The sequence below is a fragment of the Cyprinodon variegatus genome, unplaced genomic scaffold (assembly GCF_000732505.1).
Source record: "Cyprinodon variegatus isolate N-32 unplaced genomic scaffold, C_variegatus-1.0 Scaffold61, whole genome shotgun sequence".
In the NCBI taxonomy this organism is placed as follows: domain Eukaryota; kingdom Metazoa; phylum Chordata; class Actinopteri; order Cyprinodontiformes; family Cyprinodontidae; genus Cyprinodon; species Cyprinodon variegatus.
The window spans coordinates 1,388,645-1,410,624 of NW_015150514.1; the positions used below are offsets into that span (position 1 = coordinate 1,388,645).

At 43.4% G+C, this 21,980-nt stretch overlaps 1 protein-coding gene across 1 annotated transcript in view; it reads left to right on the forward strand.

The window, feature by feature from the left end:
• Nucleotides 1-16,168, forward strand: part of tbc1d9 (TBC1 domain family member 9) — a 22,335-nt gene extending 6,167 nt beyond the window's left edge. The window contains exons 3-21 of the mRNA XM_015371649.1: nucleotides 723-841; nucleotides 4,520-4,748; nucleotides 5,290-5,551; nucleotides 5,905-6,112; nucleotides 6,234-6,428; nucleotides 6,972-7,136; nucleotides 7,211-7,361; nucleotides 8,019-8,233; nucleotides 8,315-8,432; nucleotides 8,511-8,796; nucleotides 10,284-10,413; nucleotides 10,583-10,681; nucleotides 10,783-10,851; nucleotides 11,537-11,777; nucleotides 11,859-11,924; nucleotides 12,049-12,135; nucleotides 13,036-13,104; nucleotides 14,262-14,365; nucleotides 14,443-16,168. Of these exons, the coding sequence (XP_015227135.1) occupies nucleotides 723-841; nucleotides 4,520-4,748; nucleotides 5,290-5,551; nucleotides 5,905-6,112; nucleotides 6,234-6,428; nucleotides 6,972-7,136; nucleotides 7,211-7,361; nucleotides 8,019-8,233; nucleotides 8,315-8,432; nucleotides 8,511-8,796; nucleotides 10,284-10,413; nucleotides 10,583-10,681; nucleotides 10,783-10,851; nucleotides 11,537-11,777; nucleotides 11,859-11,924; nucleotides 12,049-12,135; nucleotides 13,036-13,104; nucleotides 14,262-14,365; nucleotides 14,443-15,201 (3,572 nt within the window). The 3' untranslated portion in view covers nucleotides 15,202-16,168. The remainder of the gene's footprint in view (nucleotides 1-722; nucleotides 842-4,519; nucleotides 4,749-5,289; nucleotides 5,552-5,904; nucleotides 6,113-6,233; nucleotides 6,429-6,971; nucleotides 7,137-7,210; nucleotides 7,362-8,018; nucleotides 8,234-8,314; nucleotides 8,433-8,510; nucleotides 8,797-10,283; nucleotides 10,414-10,582; nucleotides 10,682-10,782; nucleotides 10,852-11,536; nucleotides 11,778-11,858; nucleotides 11,925-12,048; nucleotides 12,136-13,035; nucleotides 13,105-14,261; nucleotides 14,366-14,442) is intronic.
• Nucleotides 16,169-21,980: the final 5,812 nt, after the last annotated feature.

Below are 21,980 nucleotides of genomic sequence, written 5' to 3' on the forward strand. Positions count from 1 at the left end.
GCTACTGGATTGATCTGCCAGCATTGTTCTGGGATCATTATCTACCCATGGATCAGTTTTAATTTTGTATCTGAGCATCGATTGGATCTATTTCTGACCAATGAAGGAAGTTGAACATGTTTGTTGCTGACGTACGGCGCTGTTTACCCTCTGGTCTGTTACACAAGCTCTCAGCTGTATGTTTGGATCTTCTGTTTTGCTAAAACTGCTCCTCAGAGCCTAAGGGGTTTTGTTTGATGGCCAGAACCGTTTAAAAAGTATTAGGTTAACCGTGAAAGAGTAAAAACATGACAACAGAACTGCTGATTAAACGGGTTTGGGCCTCCTCTGTTTGGAGGTTTATGTCAGAGATGAGCTCCTGCAGATGCATCCACTCCTTTTAAGGGGGTTAGACCTGTTTTTTGATGATGCTGTTATGGGTTATTATCTGCAATGATTCTCATGATTAGATATCTTCTAACTCTGGCTTTAAATGTCAGCAATGTCCTGCAGGAACAGCTGGACTTTATTCTGTTTAAGATGGATTTAGTGCAGAGAAAAGCCCTCAGGTCATTGCAGCTTTTTAAAGATTTTCACTTTCACTTGATAAGTATAGAACATTTTGCATGATGGTTTTTTTTTTATCATAGACTTCTTTCAGCTCTCCTGTCTGTGCGTCATGTAAGTACTGCTGCAGCTACCCTCATTATCTGCTTCTCACTCATCCTTGTCTTCTTTTGCAGGAACCTCTCGTAAAGAGATCACGGAGCACTGGGAGTGGCTGGAACACAACCTGCTGCAGACACTGTCCATATTCGAGAACGAGAACGACATCACCACCTTTGTCAAGGGGAAGGTGCAGGTAGGTCATCTGCCTCGAGCTGAAGGCGTCTTTGTGTGAAACCAGTGGAAATGTGGATCTTTAAATGTGGTGCGTTTGTTTACTGGGCATAAAGTTCAGACTGAGGACAACTCCCAGGGATTGTTGCCGTAGTGGGTCTGAACATACTCTGGGTGTCAGGGTATTTCCTGTACTCGTCTTTTCCTGCTTCATCTGGGACCAGGCTGCAGGGGTAGCAGTCTCAGTAGAGACTCCCAGACTTCCTTCTCCACAGACACCTCCTCCAGCTCTGCTGGGGAAAGCCTTAGGTGCTCCCAGGCAGCCAAGAGATATAGTTCCTCCAGGCCTCATAATGATGGGACATGCCTTGAACACCTCCCGAGAGAGGTGTTCAGGGGCATCTGAGGACGATGTCCGAGCTACCCCAGCTGACTCCTTTTGATGTGGAGGAGCAGCAGCTCTACTCCGAACCCTTCCTGAATGACCGAGCTCCTCACCCTATCTCTAAGGGAGAGCACAGCCACCCTGTGGAGAAATCGAATTTTTGCCACTTGTATCCAGGATCTCATGCTTTCAGTCATGATCCAGATTTGATGACCATAGGTGAGGGGAGGAATGTAGCCTGACCAGTAAATCGAGAGTTTTGCCTTTTTGCTGAGCTCTGTCTTTCTCACAACATACTGGTTCAGCATCCGCAATATAGCAGCAGTTGACCAATCCGTCTATGGATCTCCCACTCTATTTCCCCTCACTCGTGAGCAGGACCCCAAGATACTTAAACTTTTACACTTGAGGCAGGGACTCTCTTCTAACCTCCTCCACCTTTCCGGTCGAGAACCATGGTCTCGGACTTGAAGGAGCTGATTCTCATCCCGGCCGCTTCACACTCAGCTGCGAACTGCTCCAGTTCATCCTGTAGGTCTTGCCAGGAGCGAGCCAGCAGAACCAGGTCATCCGCTAAAAGCAGGGACAAGTTCCGGTCCCCAAACCAGACCCCTCCAGTCATTGGCAATGCCTAGAAATCCTGTCCAAAAAGGTTATGAACAGGGCCACTGACAGAGGGCAGCCCTGGCGGAGTACAACATGCACCAGGGAGAAGTCCAACTTAAGGCTGGCTATGTGGACCAGGCTCCTGCTCCGCTTGTAAAGATCAGATGGCCCCTAGTTAAGACCCCCCCCCACACCGTACTCCTGAAGGGCCACCCATATACACTCCCCGGCCACTTTATTAGGTACCCCATGCTAGTAACGGGTTGGACCCCCTTTTGCCTTCAGAACTGCCTCAATTCTTCATGGCATAGATTNGCATTGTTCTGGGATCATTATCTACCCATGGATCAGTTTTAATTTTGTATCTGAGCATCGATTGGATCTATTTCTGACCAATGAAGGAAGTTGAACATGTTTGTTGCTGACGTACGGCGCTGTTTACCCTCTGGTCTGTTACACAAGCTCTCAGCTGTATGTTTGGATCTTCTGTTTTGCTAAAACTGCTCCTCAGAGCCTAAGGGGTTTTGTTTGATGGCCAGAACCGTTTAAAAAGTATTAGGTTAACCGTGAAAGAGTAAAAACATGACAACAGAACTGCTGATTAAACGGGTTTGGGCCTCCTCTGTTTGGAGGTTTATGTCAGAGATGAGCTCCTGCAGATGCATCCACTCCTTTTAAGGGGGTTAGACCTGTTTTTTGATGATGCTGTTATGGGTTATTATCTGCAATGATTCTCATGATTAGATATCTTCTAACTCTGGCTTTAAATGTCAGCAATGTCCTGCAGGAACAGCTGGACTTTATTCTGTTTAAGATGGATTTAGTGCAGAGAAAAGCCCTCAGGTCATTGCAGCTTTTTAAAGATTTTCACTTTCACTTTATAAGTATAGAACATTTTGCATGATGGTTTTTTTTTTATCATAGACTTCTTTCAGCTCTCCTGTCTGTGCATCATGTAAGTACTGCTGCAGCTACCCTCATTATCTGCTTCTCACTCATCCTTGTCTTCCTTTGCAGGAACCTCTCGTAAAGAGATCACGGAGCACTGGGAGTGGCTGGAACACAACCTGCTGCAGACACTGTCCATATTCGAGAACGAGAACGACATCACCACCTTTGTCAAGGGGAAGGTGCAGGTAGGTCATCTGCCTCGAGCTGAAGGCGTCTTTGTGTGAAACCAGTGGAAATGTGGATCTTTAAATGTGGCGCGTTTGTTTACTGGGCATAAAGTTCAGACTGAGGACAACTCCCAGGGATTGTTGCCGTAGTGGGTCTGAACATACTCTGGCTGTCAGGGTATTTCCTGTACTCGTCTTTTCCCGCTTCATCTGGGACCAGGCTGCAGGGGTAGCAGTCTCAGTAGAGACTCCCAGACTTCCTTCTCCACAGACACCTCCTCCAGCTCTGCTGGGGAAAGCCTTAGGTGCTCCCAGGCAGCCAAGAGATATAGTTCCTCCAGGCCTCATAATGATGGGACATGCCTTGAACACCTCCCGAGAGAGGTGTTCAGGGGCATCTGAGGACGATGTCCGAGCTACCCCAGCTGACTCCTTTTGATGTGGAGGAGCAGCAGCTCTACTCCGAACCCTTCCTGAATGACCGAGCTCCTCACCCTATCTCTAAGGGAGAGCACAGCCACCCTGTGGAGAAATCGAATTTTTGCCACTTGTATCCAGGATCTCATGCTTTCAGTCATGATCCAGATTTGATGACCATAGGTGAGGGGAGGAATGTAGCCTGACCAGTAAATCGAGAATTTTGCCTTTTTGCTGAGCTCTGTCTTTCTCACAACATACTGGTTCAGCATCCGCAATATAGCAGCAGTTGACCAATCCATCTATGGATCTCCCGCTCTATTTCCCCTCACTCGTGAGCAGGACCCCAAGATACTTCAACTTTTACACTTGAGGCAGGGACTCTCTTCTAACCTCCTCCACCTTTCCGGCCGAGAACCATGGTCTCGGACTTGAAGGAGCTGATTCTCATCCCGGCCGCTTCACACTCAGCTGGGAACTGCTCCAGTTCATCCTGTAGGTCTTGCCAGGAGGGAGCCAGCAGAACCAGGTCATCCGCTAAAAGCAGGGACAAGTTCCGGTCCCCAAACCAGACCCCTCCAGTCATTGGCAATGCCTAGAAATTCTGTCCAAAAAGGTTATGAACAGGGCCGCAGACAGAGGGAAGCCCTGGCGGAGTCCAACATGCACCAGGGAGAAGTCCAACTTAAGGCTGGCTATGTAGACCAGGCTCCTGTTCCGCTTGTAAAGATCAGATGGCCCTTAGTTAAGACCCCCCCCCACACCGTACTCCTGAAGGTACACCCATATATATATCTTCACCCAAGAGTTCAAGACATGCAGCCGAAGGTCACAAGATACGACTACAAAGTGGATCATCGACCTGTTAGTGCCAGTTGAAACGTAGGACATCCTTTTGCCTGAACATGGTGTTCATTATGGACAATCTGCACAGAAGTCAATAAAACAGCACACGGGTTCAGAGCTTTGGGTCAGTTCCTCCCGATTGCGCCACGCCAGGTGTCACTGTCGTGTCATTGAAATCCCCCAGCAGAATGGAATCAAAATCAAAAATAATTTTTCCTCTAAAAAAAAAAATGTTTCCTCTAAAAACAAAAGTTAATGTCAGTCACTTTGTGTTCCTGGGTTTGTAACTGAGCAGCTCCTCACCTCACCTTGTTGTTGTCTGTTCCAGGGTATCATCGCCGAGTACAACAAGAACCATGACGTCAAGGAGGACGACGACACTGACAAGTTTAAGGAGGCGAGCTCCAAGTTTCGGAAACTGTTTGTGATGCCAGAGGAGGAGAAGCTGGTCAATTATTACTCCTGCAGCTACTGGAAGGGGAAGGTTCCTCGGCAGGGATGGCTCTACCTTAGCATCAACCACCTCTGCTTCTACTCATACTTACTGGGAAAAGAAGGTGCCTGATCCCTCCTCCTTCCTGCACACACAACACGTCTCCAGTGCTGGGAACATTTTAAGCTTATTGATGAGTCAGTCAATGTCAATAACAGCAGATGTGATTTCAATGAACAAACATATCTGGTTTATTTACAGAACTTAAAATCCAGTTAAATGGTCAGATTCCAGTTCTGTCCCAGTCATCCCAGTTCATTTACGGTCAGATTCAGTTTATAACAATATATATAAAAGTTAAATATTACCAAAGGAAACCCGACCCCTCACTCTGAGCACCTGTATCAGAACCAGAACCAGGCTCAGCATGAGTGACCATCTAATCAAACTCACTAAAACCACAGAACTCAGGGGTACTTTCTATGCTTAATCACTAATAAAGCACTGCTAGCTAAAAACATACAGCTGGTGTCAACTGGCAGTCTAACCCACTAAGATTTGGCGAGGGGGTGGGGGGTTTCTAAAGGTTTAATCAAAGTGATTAAGCGTTTTTTTACGATTGTTAATAAAACTGAAACCTGTCAATTTCTGTCTGTCACTCTCAGCCAAGCTAGTGGTTCGCTGGGCTGACATCACGCAGCTGGAGAAGAGTGCCACCCTCCTCCTCCCTGATGTCATCAAGGTGAGCACGCGCACCAATGAGCACGTGTTCTCCGTCTTCCTAAACATCAATGAGACCTTCAAGCTGGCAGAGCAACTGGCCAACATTGCCATGCGGCGGCTGCTGGACAACAAAGGCTTCGAGCTGGACCGATCGCTGCCCAAGCTAAAGAAGAAGTCACCCAAGAAGGTTTCAGCTCTGAAGAGGTAAGAAACATCCAGCTGAATGGCGTTAGCATCTGATGATGAGCTGAAACCATTCACAGGAATGCAGTTATTTGTTCATTTAGACCTGAAGGAAAGTAATTCTGAGTAGAAGTAATGAGCCCAAGTAAGGGTAATACTTCCAATTAGAGGTACTAACCATTATTAGTAGTAAGTGAGGGTAGTAGTGGAGGTTTTCATGTTAGCATTTCTTCGCATGTTGTTCTGGTGTTCTGACCTGGTTCTGCAGTGTTTATCTTCATCCTTTCTGTCCTTGAAACAGAACAGAAGGTTTTATTTTCTTGCAGAATTTCGCATTTAAATTTGGTAGAAGATGAGATTGTTGCATCTTTCAGGGATCTGGATGCAAGAGCAAAGAGCGAGCGCTACCGGGCTCTCTTTCGTCTGCCCAAAGATGAAAAGTTGGATGGACACACAGACTGCACGCTGTGGACTCCCTTCAACAAGATGCACATCCTGGGCCAGATGTTTGTTTCCACCAACTACATCTGCTTCACCAGCAAGGAGGAGACACTATGCAGCCTCATTATCCCGCTGCGGGAGGTGAGCTGCTTCTGATCACTGAGATAGTTTGCTTGGTTAAGTTTAGTTGAAGACTTTGCTACGACAGAAATTAAGTATGTTTAGTTTTCATACATTGCTTTGATTCACCTGATGTGTCCAGGTGACCATTGTGGAGAAGGCAGACAGCTCAAACGTGCTGCCCAGTCCGCTCTCCATCAGCACCAAGAATCGCATGACTTTCCTGTTTGCCAACCTGAAGGACAGAGACTTCCTGGTGCAGAGGATCTCCGACTTCCTGCAGCAAACCACCTCCAAGATTTACCTGGAGAGGGAGCTGAACAGCTCGGATGACGAGGTGAGAGCAGCTCCTTCCTTCTATGCTCAGACAACCTCTGATGTGGAGCAAGAGATGTTTTAGGATGATGTTTGCTTTTTCGGTCTGAAGGATATTGGTATAGAGGAGGATGTAACATCATTTATCTTTTCCTCAGGTTAAGTGACCCAGAAAGTTGTGTCATGAGCCTAAAATGACCATTTCTAGAGCAAACAGCTTAATGAGCCTCTCTTAGCTAACATCATTATCCTGGCGTAGATATAATGATGTTAGCCAATGTTTCTGTTTTCCTTTTACCCTCTTTTTAAAGTATAGAGAGAGTGATATACCTGTGAGCCGATATTGTGGTTTCATATTAGGGTTTGTTTCATCGGTATCGGCCGGTACCCACCTGTATTCACTGATTCTTTAGCAGCCATGCCTGGATGTCAGCTGAAGCTCCTGCTTTGCTGCTCCTCCATCTGCTAACATTGTTAAAGTTTATTTTGTTAGTAAAGTTTTCTTTTTGGATAATAGAGTCTGGTGTAACACTGTCACCTTTGAAATGCAATTGTTTCTCCATAGGTTTCCTCCCATCACGGCTCCCTGCTCTCCTGCAGCCCTCAGCAGAGTCTGGCTTCAGAGGTGGAGCGCACCTTCAACCTGAACCACAGCAGCGTTCCCACGGCCTCAGAAGCCCTGATGACCGTGTACCGCCGCCGCTCCCCAGAGGAGTTTAATCCCAAACTAGTGAGTGGCTTTGCTGGAAGACCAGGGATCTCCTCTGTTCTGCTCTGACTCCTACTGCTTCCATGTCCTCCCAGGCGAAGGAGTTCTTGAAGGAGCAGGCGTGGAAGAACCACTTCACGGAGTACGGAGAGGGGGTGTGCATGTACCGCACGGAGAAGACAAAGGAGCTGGTCCTCAAAGGCATCCCAGAGAGCATGAGAGGAGAGCTGTGGCTGCTTTTTTCAGGTGAGCAAACGTCTCACCTTCATTCATTTTTAAGACTCAATAAAAAAAAAAACACCTTATAAATATATAAATGTCATATTTACAAGCCACTGAAAAGTTCCCTTCTCCACTGAACAAAAGGGAATAAACTAGATTTAAGTAGCAATGCTGCAGCTTTTAAGACATCTAAACTGGATTACAAATTAATACAGAATTTGGAGCCTTTTAAAATGAGTGTTCTGAAAAATGTTTAGCTTCTGAATTTATGAGCCCCAGTGAAGCTTACATGTCATGCATGAGGCTGGGCTAAAATGGCCCAAAACAAAAAATGAGTCTGAATCAAGTGGACCAGTACTCTCCCAGTATGATTCCCAATATGGACACTAGTTTCCACTGAGAGGATGAACTCTGTCACATTATGTGTTTTGCTATTACTATTTGTTTTACTTAAGATTAATGTGAAATATTTAAATCTTAGAACAAGAAAGAAGCTACTTCTTTTTCTTCTTCTTTGTCTCTGTATTCTTCTTGTCTGAACGTGGCTTCTTTTTTGGCCAGATTTGGTCCACTAACATGGAGTTCTGACTTCGTCAGATCAGCGATAGCTCGTCATGCAAGGCTCAAGAGAAATGAGGGGAAGCTGCAGCTTCTTTCAGCTCCTGTTTGTTTTATTGACAGGAGCCATCAATGAGATGGCAACCCACCCTGGATACTACGAAGACCTGGTGGAGAAGTCCATGGGGAAGTACAACCTGGCCACAGAGGAGATTGAGCGGGATCTGCACCGTTCGCTGCCGGAGCATCCGGCCTTCCAGAACGAGATGGGCATTGCCGCGCTGCGAAGGGTCCTAACAGCCTACGCCTTCAGGAATCCCAACATTGGATACTGTCAGGTGAGACACTCCTCCACATTCGGCAGCAGCTTATCTTCCATCCTGCTAATGAACGCCTATGTTTTCCCGCCCCAACATCAGGCCATGAACATCGTGACGTCAGTGCTGCTGCTTTATGCTAAAGAAGAAGAAGCTTTCTGGCTCCTGGTTGCTCTCTGTGAGCGGATGCTGCCTGACTACTACAACACCAGGGTCGTAGGTCAGTCTGAGCAGGTGCTCTCAGAGGTTAGGATCTTCTTTTTGTGCAGAGTTGATTATGATCTTCCTCCACCTTCAGGGGCCCTTGTTGATCAGGGGGTGTTCGAGGAGCTCGCCCGCGAGTACGTCCCCCAGCTTTACGACTGCATGCAGGACCTGGGGGTTATATCCACAATCTCGCTCTCCTGGTTCCTCACCCTCTTCCTCTCCGTCATGCCGTTTGAGAGTGCCGTGGTAGTGGTGGACTGCTTCTTCTATGACGGCATCAAGGTCATCTTTCAACTGGCGTTGTCTGTGCTGCACGCTAACATCCATCAGCTGCTGGGCTGCAAGGATGATGGAGAAGCCATGACTGTTCTGGGCAGGTGAGGAAGAGGAGGACTAGAAGGAATTATAGATCTGTTTGTTAAATTAACCTGGTCTGTTTTTTCCTGGGGAAAGTAGGGGTCTTTGAGAAAAGCTGTTGGGTTCAGAAAACTGGTTCCAGTTACAGTGAGAAGTCAAAGGAGATTTTGATTGTAGGAAATTAGCTCTTTCAATTATTCACCCTTCAGAAAACAAATGAACCAAAGCTGGCAGTTGTTTACCAACGTTCTCTGGTAGAACTGACCTAGTAAAACTGTCTTTCTTTTGTAGAACTGATATTCTCCTGTGGAACTATTGTTCTTTTGTAGAACTAATGTTCTTTTGTAGAACTGATGTTCTTTGGTTGAACCAGTGTTTTTTGGTAAAACTGACATTCTTTGGTAAAACTGACGTTCTTTGGTAGAAAAATCTCAAATTTAACTTTATTGATCTCAACTTTGGTGAAATTTACCTCTGCATTTCACCTATCCTCCTTGGGGAGCAGCGGGCTCCCATCATTGGGTGCCCGGACAGCAATCAGGGGTTAAGGGTCTTGCTCAGAGACCAAGAGCGGCAGCCTGTGGGAGTGGGACTTGAACTTAGGATCCCAAATTTTATGCCCTAACCACTACAAGTTCTTTTACCAAATAACTTATTTTCTTTGGTAGAACTGGCATGGGAGAGGTGGTGGCCTAGAGGTTAGGCCATAGAGCTTAGACTCCTGAGTTTGAGCCCCACTCCCACAGACTGCCACTCTGGTTCTCTGAGTAAAAAGACCCTTAAACTCACACTGCTCCCCAGGCACCGCACAATGACAGCCCACTGCTCCCTAAGGGGATGGGTTAAATGCAGATGGAGTTCATTTCACTGCTCTGTACTTGTGACAGTGTAATGACAATAAAACCAATGTTCTTTGGTAGAACTGACATTTTTGGTAGAACTGATGTTCCTTGACTCAGACTTCAGCACTAAAAAGCAACAACTTTAGTAGAACGTTTAGTTGGGTTTATATCTCCAGCACTGATCTGCCCCTTTCGGGACGATCCATCATCGAGAACAGGCATGCCCAAAGTTGGTCCTTGAGAGCCGCTGTCCTGCTGGTTTTAGTGGTTTCCTGCTCCAGCACAGCTGATTTTCTTTGGTAGCTGATCAACAGGCCTGTGCTGAACTGCTATCCTTAGAACCACCTCTAAACAATGCAGGACAGAGGCACTCAAGGACCAACATTTGGCATCCCTGAGTTAAGAAGATTAAAGGAAAACCAAGTTATTGCTTCCATTCATTGACTCTGTAGCAATCCCTCACACTGAGCATACAGGGGGGGTGGTTCTGTGCTGTTCTGCAGAAACTTCTGCTGCACCACCTGATGCACAGGAACTAGGTTCTGAAGTGGTTCTGTGTTTCTGGATGTTAGACTCCGTTGATATGTGGTCCATTCTTGGTAGATTATTCCTTCATCAGTGAGCAGTTGAACAGGTGTTTGATCATAGCTTTGGTCTGCCTGCAGGTACCTGGACAGTGTGACTAATAAGGACAGCACCCTGCCTCCCATTCCCCACCTCCACTCTCTGCTCACCGATAACGGAGAACCACACCCAGAGGTGGACATTTTCAGGCTGGTCCGCAGCTCCTACGAGGTACTTGATTCAACTGACCAACCTCCATGTCATCCAGTGTTGCTTCTCCTCTAGTTAGACACTTCTGTTGATGGAACAACGTCCAACATTCATCTTGATGTTCTGACGTAATTTTATTAATGACACACTGTTCTAAACCTTCATGTCTGTGTCTCTTCCATGTTTGCAGAAGTTTGGGTTCATCCGGGCCGACGTGATCGAACAGATGCGTTTCAAGCAGAGGCTGAGGGTCATTCAGACCATTGAAGACACCACCAAACGTAACGTGGTAAGGAGGTCCTTAGATGTTACCACACAGCTCCCTACATATTGCTTGTGAGGAACCAAACATTTTCTTGGTTCTAAAGGGCAGAAACTGTTTTCTTCCAGGTTCGGACCATAGTAACAGAGACGGCTTTTAGCATCGACGAGCTGGAGGAGCTTTATGTGCTTTTCAAGGTCAGTCTCACGTTCTGTCGACAGTAAACATGATATCAAAGGTTGATGATGAGGGAAAACCCTTATCTGCTCATTGCAAACTATAGTTATGAATTAAAAACTCATGGTGATATAGACATTCATATTCTTCGAATAATAACACAGTGCACAGAATGTAGTAATGCTTCAGATACTGAACATTAAACAAGGAATGATCTCACCGATTTCTTAGTCTAAATTTGTACAGATGTCAATGAACACCTCAGCACTGTGGTTGGCATGAGAACCTGACTGTAAGACATCAAAGCACTTGGTTACTGTTAAGCACGCATTTAACTGTTGAAACTCAACTTTTTTCAATGATCTTACTGATGAATGGGAGGTTTGAGATAGGTCTCTAGTTCTGCAGGTTTAAAATAATCATAGAGAACTAGAGGCTTTCAGGAGATACCAGGAAGGCAAAATGTTGAGTTCCTTTTTGGGCCCAAACCAGGTGGTTCTTACCCCTAGATTTCAATGGAACAGCTACCAGAACCTGCTGCTGGTCCAGTAGCCGAACCTGGGTCAATTTTTGTATCTGCAAATTTTTTCAAGGTCTTTGGACCTGCTAACCTGTAGCCATAGTTGCTGTAGTAAACCCCCATAGGAACTTCCCACCCAGAACCAAGCCGGACCCACTGCCTCATCTGCTACCTTTCTCTTTCAGGCAGAGCACCTGACCAGCTACTACTGGGGTGGCAGCAATAACCCCACTGAGCGCCACGACCCGAGCCTACCGTACCTGGAGCAGTACCGGATCAACGTGGAACAGTTTAAAGGCCTGTTCAGCCTGCTGTTCCCCTGGTCCAACGGAAACCACTCCGACCCGCTGGCCGCTCGTTTCTTTCGCCTCCTTGACCAGAACGGAGATGCTCTCATCAACTTCCGGGACTTCATCAATGGCCTGGGTAAGTGGGTGGGAGTTGTGGAGCTATTGCTTCCGAGGGTGGACGGTCTGGTTGGCTGCTAACTCTCTGCTGTGTCTGTAGGTGTTCTATGTCATGGGGATCTGACGGAGAAGCTGAAGCTCCTCTACAAGATGCACGTGTTACCTGGTGAGTCCATCAGAGACCAAAAATTGGAACCAGAGAGAGACTGTTCCATTTGGAGAAGTTGTTTATGAGTCTCGGAAATGCAGCAGAACGTCCCTCTTTATTAGGTTTTTCCCTTTTTTCACAGAAATCCTCCATGAGCAGGAAGAGCCAGACTCGGCCTTTGAAGCCACACAGTACTTCTTTGAAGACATCACCCCAGAAACATCCATCAGTAAGTCCCCTCCCACCTTGTCCTACAGGGTTAGAGTTTTATGGTGCTGCTGGTGAATAGAAATGGACTCAGTACTTGTAAACCATTTAGCCACTGACTGAGAAGAACCACAATATATTTGTGCAGGCCTGATAGCAACATGGTCTGCAGTGATTCTGCTTAAACCAACCCTGTCGTTTCTCTCCAAAAAAGATATGTGCTGCTGAGCTTTTTATGGGTTGATTCTCGGAGCTGATATTGTTTGACCAATCTCAATTTAGACAAAGGCAAACCTTTATTAGGGCTGCAATGCGTGACACTGTGGTGACCCCTTGCTATTATTAAGTCAGACTTGTTCCCAGTGCATGTTAGACTCTGACAGGACTTCCCTTTGTCCCAAAATCTCAGCTGACCGATCTATTGTCTACCTCTACTTTACGCCCAATGAACCTTTTCCTGTTTCTATGGTTTCTGTCATAAACAAAGAGTGATTTCTTCAACATCTCTGCGAAAATCTGACTGCAGCCACAGCTTTGAACATTTTAGCTAAACAAATCCATCATAGTTTGAACTATAACTTTGGATCTCAGCTGAATTTAGTTCTACTAGTTCTACTAGACTTTTAATAGGCTACTTTCACATAGAATGATTTTGTTGTTATCTGAATGAATGTTAGAGATTGTTGTCCCGCTGTTCGTGTTGTTCTTGATTCTTGACACAACCATCTTCACTCACAATTTCAACGCACAAAATCCAGAAACCTTTTTTTATATTTTCCATTTTCGTCAATGCAGGAAATTATGATTTTTTTTGTCCAGCAAAGTTTAAACCTTGCACAAATGGTTCATACAGAAATTAAAGCTGAAGGAGCTTCTTTATATTCATATTTACATTTCTTCATTAATGTTTTTATTCTCTTAGGTCGAGATTCAAAGGGCAGAGGCGAAAAGGATGATGGCTTTGTCAGAGTTACATTCAAGACTGAAAAAGGTGAGGATGCTTTCTAAACTCTTAAGAAACAAATAAGACTAATTGTGTGTATGATCCTGTGCTAGCTGTTCTTCATGGTTGCTGGGACATTGAGAACATCTCCAGAGCTCCCTTGTGACTGGAGATTAAAGAGGGAAATGGGCACAGTGGTGGACCATGAGTCAGAAACATCCCTGGGTTACAGGATCCGATGTTTGGAGTAAACACAGCAGGGAGGAACCTGAATGGTTCTATGTCAAAAGATGAATGTGTTTATATGTAAAATGTGCTAACTAAAGGCACGACCTCGTCACGATAATGACTGAGCTGAGCTGGTGTTGTTATCCAGTCTGAAATGCCACTGGGAGAGGAAGAATCCTCCAGGAAGCCTGATCCACTTGTAACCATCAGATCTTTCAATCCATACTAGTTATGTTCACAGGAAATGTATTCAGTCTAAAAGTGTAAAGTAAATAAAACTAAAATAATTGGATTGTACCATTTTCATTGACACGATGAAAGGAATAAATGGTCGATGCGAGCATAAATGTGTCATGGAAACATGCTGATTAGAGTATTCTGACGGGATCAAACCTCTCAACTAGAAATCCGTCACCTTGACAAAGCATGGAAATAGTCAGCATGGTCAGTCTGCTCTGACTGAATAACTTGACACTAACAACCATTTACATGCTTCCCTCTGTGGGATTTTCAGTTGGTATAAACCAGTCCTCAGTCGGTTGTAATATCATTACCATCCTGCAGGACTCTGACTAGAATATTCTGACCAGGATGTTTATCCACTTTTTCAATCTGATTGGCTGCTCTTTTCAATTACTGTCTTCATGGAAACATAGCTGCTGGCCTTAGTTTAGCAGAAACTTTTTGGGTGGAGCTAAAGAAGTTAGTTTGAGCAAGACTGTCTACAAACCCATCCCAGTTAAAGAGGTTCTGACAGGAGCAATGGGCCAAGATGCCAACAAACTATGGAACGACACACAAAGTATCTCATTTGGTTTAAAAATCGTTTTTTTTTTTCAGGAAAGTGTTGGTAATCTCTAGAAGGCATCCTTGTATCTAGGTTTTAAGTCGTGCTTTTATTGTGAAAAACCCAAACCTTTAATTTCATTTATGAACAATTAATTAATTTCAGTACGTCCTTCTTGATGTTTTCACAGTGAAGAAACTGAGTACTCCTGATTACCGTCACTACCTGAAGCTGTGGAACGAGGAGACCAAACCTAAACAAGAAAGTACGAAGGACCTCCCAAAGCTTAACCAGGTAAGACTGGTAGGGAGTCATGGCTTTATGTGAGGAGCGGATCAGTAAGTAACTATCTTTATGTCTCCATCTGTCAGAGTCAGTTCATTGAGCTCTGTAAGACCCTCTACAGCATGTTTAGCGAGGACATTGCTGAGCAGGAGCTCTACCACGCCACTGCCACCGTTACCAGTCTGTTGCTGGAAATGGGAGAAGTGGGGAAGCTCTTTTCCTCATGCAGCAAGAAGGATGCCATCCAGGAGGGAAAGTCCCACTCCAGCTCCAGAGACTTACTGGATCTCAAACCCACCGAGGATGCTCTGGATTTGGGAGACATTTTTATCCCAGCAGGTCTGGAGGACAAATCCAGCTCCCGTGAAGAGGTGCAAGTGCATGATGCTAGTGAGGACCTTCCACCAATGCAGGACATCAAGCTAGAAGACTCGTCCCTTAAGGAGGCGGGAACATCATCGGCCATGCTCATCTCTGACGATGAAACCAAGGACGACACGTCAATGTCCTCATACTCTGTTCTGAGCGCCGGCTCCCACGAGCTGGACGACAAGCTGCAGTGCGAGGACATCGCTGAAGACACGGTTCTGGTGCGCAGCGACAACCGGCCTGAACGGAGCAGCCATCTTGGCGACCGGAGGCTGCCCCACAGCACCAGCATCGACAAAGACTGGGCCATCACCTTTGAGCAGTTTCTGGCCTCCGTCCTCACTGAGCAGGCTCTGGTGCAGTACTTTGAGCAGCCGGTGGACGTGGCGTCTCGAATCACAAATGCCAAAAATGTGCAGAAGGTGGGGCGCCCCCGGCTGTCCACCAGTGACTATGAGATCTCTCTGTCCGGCTGAAGTGGTTCTGAAGGGATTCAGTCGACCTCTATAGGCTTGTGGAGGAAATTGTACACGTGTATATTTTAAAGAATGTGATCTAAACTGCTTCTAATAATGTATTTTACCAGAACCTGAAAGCCTGTTATATAAATCACTAGATTGTGTCCGTAAAGAGAAAACTGGAACCCCCCCCTTGTGGTTTACTGGGATGAAACCAGTGTGTAAAGTAGTTACAGTCCCTTTATACTAATCCAATACCTGTGTACTACTGGGCTGTGTAGATGTGAATGTCCACACATATAGTGTCATTTCTAAAAAGTCTGACACCACCTCTGCTTTGCTTCCAAGCAGCTAGATCTTCTGTCACTGATTTTCCAGAAAGTTCTGCTCCTTGGAATCTAAAGAAATGAGGAATGGCTCCAAACTTTTGCACAGTTCTCCACATTAGGGTTTAAAATGAAATATGTATGATGGTCACATCTGGTCAAACTGTTGCTTTCTTTAGTAGCAGTTCTGATTGCTGCTATTGCTTTACAAAGCTTAAGTCTGATGGTTTTTATTCTGTCTGGCTGTGTGAACATACTGTAATGCATTCCGTCACTTTAGTAGATGATTTATTTACTTGAGTTCATGTTGACAGACAACCAAACTGCACAACTACATGAACAATATTATGTTCAACTGCTGAAAGGTTTTAGTTAATCAGAGCGAAGAATTTCTGTCAGTATTATTACACTAAAATATGCTGAAGTGCCGAACCTCCCTGATTCACTGGATGCGGCGGCCCACCTCTGTTTGCCCTTTTATTTATGCTTCTTTTTTCCTGTTTATCCATGATGTTTTTTTATTTTTACTCTTGAGTATTTTTACATGAGTTTTTATGTTTTTTTTCTACTGTTGATATGTTGTGTTTATTTAACCAGATGCTTCTGCTCTGGATTATGGTGCCTGTGTATCACTCATCTTATTAAAATCTGTGTCATTGATCCACACTGCTGCCTCCTGCTTTTTACTCAGACCTCACAGTCTGCATAGTGTGGTATTACTGCCATCTGGTGGCAGAACTTTTTGTTTAAGCAGAAAATCTGCTGGGTCGTCTGTTTTCTTCCAGTTACTGTATAACGAAATTTGTTCAATCATTGATTCAGGAATAAAAAGAAAATTGGAAAATAGAATAAAAAACAATGCAATTCAGCAATGAAACCGTCTTAAACCTTCTCACTGACCTTAATCAAAATGGGGTTTAATGGTAACCTTACTGTTTTCTCAGATTTAATATTTTCAAAAACTTTCTTTTCTTTTTTTTTTTTGCTGGTGAAGATTTTCAGTTATCCAGGTTATAGTTATTCCAAAAAAGTAAAAAACAAAGCAAAAAATAAACAAACAACTGGACTGTGTTTTCCAAGTTTGAAGACATTTCACTTCCCATCCAGGAAGCTTTCTCAATTCAAAATGTCTGAAGTAGTGCTTGAGTTCTAGGCTTATAGAGTGGCCCAAATAAAAGCCTTTTTATGGCTTAGAAAACAAGCACATTTTTTCAGTTCAGTTAAAAATGTTTTGCAAATTGCACCAAATTGCATTTTTTGTTAAAAACCAGGCTGCTTTCCTGTGGTACCAACTACCATTTTTTTCTGTGAGGGACACACACTGTCTACTTTTAAGAGAAGGCTTTTTGATCAAGTTTATAGTAAGAGTGGCTCGGGTTATCCTGAACTATTTCCATAGTTATGCTGCTATAGGCTTAGACTGCTGGAGGAGATAGGGACCCCTTTTTCTTTATTATGCTTCATTCTATCTCTATTCTCCAACCGTAGAATTTTCTAGTTCAATCTTCAACGTTATGGGCTCCCTGCTTTTTCTCATAATAGCCTTGCCTGTTCCTGTTTGGCTGTGACTCCATCCTGGAGAGAAATATCAGCTGTTCCACTGCCATCAACACCTTTGTTCATAGATGTTAGAGATCGGCCTGTTTTTTCGTGTAGTCCTGTTTCTCTGACTGTGACTAGCTGTGTGCTGATTATTTATCGTTTGACATGGGAGCTGGCTTGGAGCTCGTCTGCCTGGCTGTGGGATTCCTGGATGGGGTCGCCTTTTACAGCTGCTTTTTGTATCTCTGCTTCCGTCTCCTTGAACCCCAGTCAGCCTCAGCAGATGGCCGCTCACACTGAGCCTGGTTCTGCTGGAGGTTTCTTCCTGGTAAAAGGAAGTTTTTCCTCTCCACTGTCACTACAAGCATACTTTGTGTGTGGGATTGCACTTTTATTGATGGCTTTGAACCAGTAAAAAAAGACACAGAAATCTTTTTTTAATGCTGTATACAATCCTTGTACTCTTACTTCATTGTGTTTGTTGTTGTCCTGAGAAAAAAGCAAAATGTGCCAATAAGTCTAGATTGTTGAGAACAATTAATTCTGGAACCATTTGCCAAGAATTGATAGTCTCTGCTTATAGCTTGGACAAGTGTTACCCCACCTCTCGCCCAATGACTGCAGAAGACAGACCTCAGACAACCTCAGCAATGTCCTGCTGTGTCCTTTCAGGGAGTCACTCAGCCAGCTTTACTGCTGGTTGCTTCACTGCAAACAGACCTGATTTGTATGCGAGTCGTTTTGATGCCACATGTAGTTTAATCTGGGACAGACTGGGACCTGAGTTAACACCTCAAAGTCCACCAAACTAAAATCAATAATTAAAAACAAGAATATTTCTTAGAACATAATTCCCTGTACTGATTAATTTCACAGATACTAAAAACACTCAATTTACTACCATTAAAAACTGTCTCTAAATTAAGCCACAATTAGTGAAAGAAGTTTAGGGCTTGAGGGAAAATCTATTCTGGCTAAAGAATCATCACAGAGAACATTTTTAAATGTCACAGTAAACTACAGAAAGAGGACATAAATATAGATTTATAAATATGAATTATCTAAAAAAAACCCAAAAAAACTCTTAATATAAAAAAAAAAAAAAAAAGAAGAGACAAGGAAAAACAAACTGGGTTATTTCCAACACATATCTCTGAAGTTCCAGCCTATGGGGGATGTGGTGATGATCATCCAATCACAGCTCAAGAAGACACCAAACCAAGGGGTGATTGGCTGGTTGAAACAAGCCTTTTTTAGAGTTCTGCCAGAGCTATAAAATACTAATCTATACGACATCATGTTTGTCCAAACGGAACAGTTAAAGGAGTTCAAGTGGATAAAAGATCTCATATGATAACATTTATTACATGACATTAATGACCTGTCAGCTCTAAGTAAGTTTTATTGTTGTGCAGCACTTTTCCCAGACAGGGGTCACAAAGTGTTTTACACAATAACACATAACAATAACAATAAAAACAGCAAATAAAAACTAAATAAATCAATGAGAAAGATTATTAGCTGTTTTGGAAAGGTTGTGTAAATAGTGGAGTTTCTTTCCACGCACTCCAAGGAGTGCAAAGACAAAGGGAGTTTGTTCCAGAGATAGGTTTCCGTCACTTTAAAAGTTCTGTCTCCGTGGGTTCTAAAACAGGTTAGAGGAACCAAAAGTCCAATTAACCGATATTTACCTGAAGACCCCTGTCCATGCAGGGCCCTGAAAGTAAGAACTAGGATTTTAAAAGTTATCTTTGAAGCGACAGGAGGCCATTGAAGGGACTTAAGTAGAGGAGTGATGTGGGCTGTCTTGCTTGTGTGGGTTGGAAGCCTTGCAGCAGAGTTCTGGACAAGTTGTAGTCGACCCAGGTTCGTTTTTTTAAATATGTAGTGGACGATTTTTGAGAATTTTTGATAAGACCCGCTCTCCCCACTTTAAAAAAATAAATGCACATGCACAACCCTGTACCCACTTCAAGAGGGAACGCCTATTAAACGTGTGCGGGAGCGTGCATGAATCCATTTCTCCTCATGCACATTTTTTTGCACAAAATTTGCTGTTTGCATCGCACATACAAGCTTACTTTAAAAGATTTTCAATTTCTCCACTATGTCAGACTCATTACCAGTAAGTGAAAATGGGGACTGTAAGTGCTTTTGAATTCTTGTTAAAATTAATCATTCATAATTTATGTTGTTGTTTAGGTAAAAACTTTAACACTGGAAAAACCATCTAGAAATAAGTAAAAATGTCTTAAATTAACTGTATTAACCCTTAATTTGAGTAGGTAAATGATGTAGTTTGCCAGTGGAATGAATATTTTTACTCTTAAAAGTGATATAGTCAGATAATATGCACTTGAAATAAAACAATGCAACGGTGTTTTCTCATTTTAAATGTAAATTGTCTTGTTCTATTAGCAAAATTTCTTTTTTACCCCCTCAATTCAAGAACAAATGCATTTATTTTAAGAAAAAAATGACTTATCTAGATTTTGACTTTTTCCAGTGAAATGAGTAAATTCATGGCATGTTATAAGATAAAATATGGGTTAATTTTATAATTTATTTCATAAGTTTGCTCTTTTCTGCACTGTTATGTTTAGCCAGGAACCAATGTTCATACTTGTGTACTACTACGTTGAAATTAATAGATGCTACACTATGAAGCTAGATTACAAAGCCTGATTCAAGCGTGTAAAGAACCTCTCCTCATGACTAATGAGGTATTATTATTTGTTTTATTGATAAATCTGTTTATACTTATGCAGCGCAGCATCCTGCTCTTATTTGTACTTGTACACTCGGTTTGAGCTGATATATATCTATTTGTGTCTGTACAGTTCTCACGGCATAAAAGTATGAACGCTATAAAGAACCTAAATGGAGTTTCATGTTGAACGACATGAGAGAAAAGATGAAATAAAAACCAGTTAAAGAGAAACTGATCTGTGTCTGTCGTGACGAGAGTTACAGGGACAGTACGTTGCACGACCTTACATAAACATATCACCAGAATTATTGACAATTAAGAGGACCACTTATTTTGACGATCCACCTGGAAAAAGAACATCCTGCATTATACCTTTAATCTCAAGTGCCTTTGTTGTTCAGCCGGAAAATAATGAAAGATCTCAGGATATTTACCTCTGAATAACTGGAAAGAAAAAAAAAAAAAGGTTTTACAGTGACCTAGTCACAGTCTCATTTTAAGCATGACGTAAAAAAAATCCACCTAGACTTAAAAACCTTTCAATGTGGCTAAATTGAAATATACATAGATAGTGGATCTCATATTTTCTACATTTTTTGGAATTTAACAGTTATTGCAAATACTTGATGTTTTTTTCCCACCAATAATAGCTCAGCAGGTTTTTGATCCTGGGAGTAAAACTTTATTTTTGCTTTTTTTTAAAGGCAGGTAAACAGACTGTTAGAGTACTGTAATCTACTCTTGAGGAATTAAAAGCATGGATAATTTTCTCCAGCTCTGGTCTAGGAACTCCTCTAGAACCTCTGGAGATTATTTCACAAGGAGGGCTTTCTTTAAAATGAAGAATATTATAGAAAACAGTGAACATCCCCTTCATCTGTTAGTTAAAAACCAACAGAGCGTCTTCAGTAAGAGGCATCTCCCGCTCTACTGTCAGACAGACCTCTACAGAAGATCCTTCCAGCCTACAGCATCAACATTTGCAACTGGTGGATGCATAATGTCCTTTCAAATTTTATGAGATAATTCTAGCAATAAAACATGTCAGCCAAATTTTGGAGACATAAACAGTGTGATAAAAAAAAAAGATCAGATCCATAAAGTGTATTAAATACAGAATGAAAGACAAAAATTAATTAAGGGTACCATGAAAACATACAAGGAAACCTTGTTAATGAAGGCTAGAGCTTAAATGCATGATTTATTGCTGAATCAATGCATTTTTATTGCATTTACATCAGTGATGACTGAAAAAAACTGAGGACTGGCTTGAGTAGTCTGGAGGCAGTGCAGGATGAGGCCAGAGACAGAGGCCAATGAGAAGGGCAGGGCGAGCACAGGAAAGCAGATGGTACACAAAAGCAATGAAGCTAAACTCAATAGGGCAAGGATAAGAAAATCTGGCAAAGAGTGATAAAAAGAGGCAGGTATTAACAGAAATAATCAAGGCTCGAAGCAATGAGGTGATAAGGAGAGACGCAGGTGCATCTAATCACTGTATGAAATAGAGAGAAGCAGAACAAGGAAGCCAGACCAAAACAACAATGCATGCAGAGTTCATGATACTAATGGAGTTTAAAAACAATCCATTATGTCCTTCCTGTTCTCTTTGTGACACGTCCTAATGTTCACACCTTCAGATGTTTGGGGTTGTCCATAGCGTTCCTTGACAGTGACATTGCTAAGGCACCAATTTAGTGCTACTTGGTCCTAATGTAATTTCCCATTGGGAACCTACTAGCACTAAATTGCTAACTGGTTAGCAAGATGCTTCCGACAAACTGGCCACAACCAAACTTACTTGCGAACCTTTCGCCACAACAATCCCACCCCCTTGATAATCGACCGATCTTATTCACTTTATTCACTCGAGTAAAGTCGGGCACCACTCAGGAGACTTCGGAAATGCAACGGTTGGAACAGCCACTTCCCTACGAATTCAAGTGTTCCTCATGGGTACTTTCTGGGTGTTTCCAGTGGCATTGGATGTTGGAGTTTCCCCAAAAAAATTGTTGGGGGTTGGTGGTTCAGGCTTCGGATTTCAGTGTTGTTTTGTCCTTTGGCAAGATACCTCACCTGCATTGCCTACTGCTGGTGGTTAGAGGACCCGGTGGGGCCAGTGTACAGCAGCCTCACTCTATCAGTGAGCCCCAGGGCAGCTGTGGCAACAATGTAATTTGCCACCCTCTGTGTGTGGGTGAATGACTGAACGTAGTGTA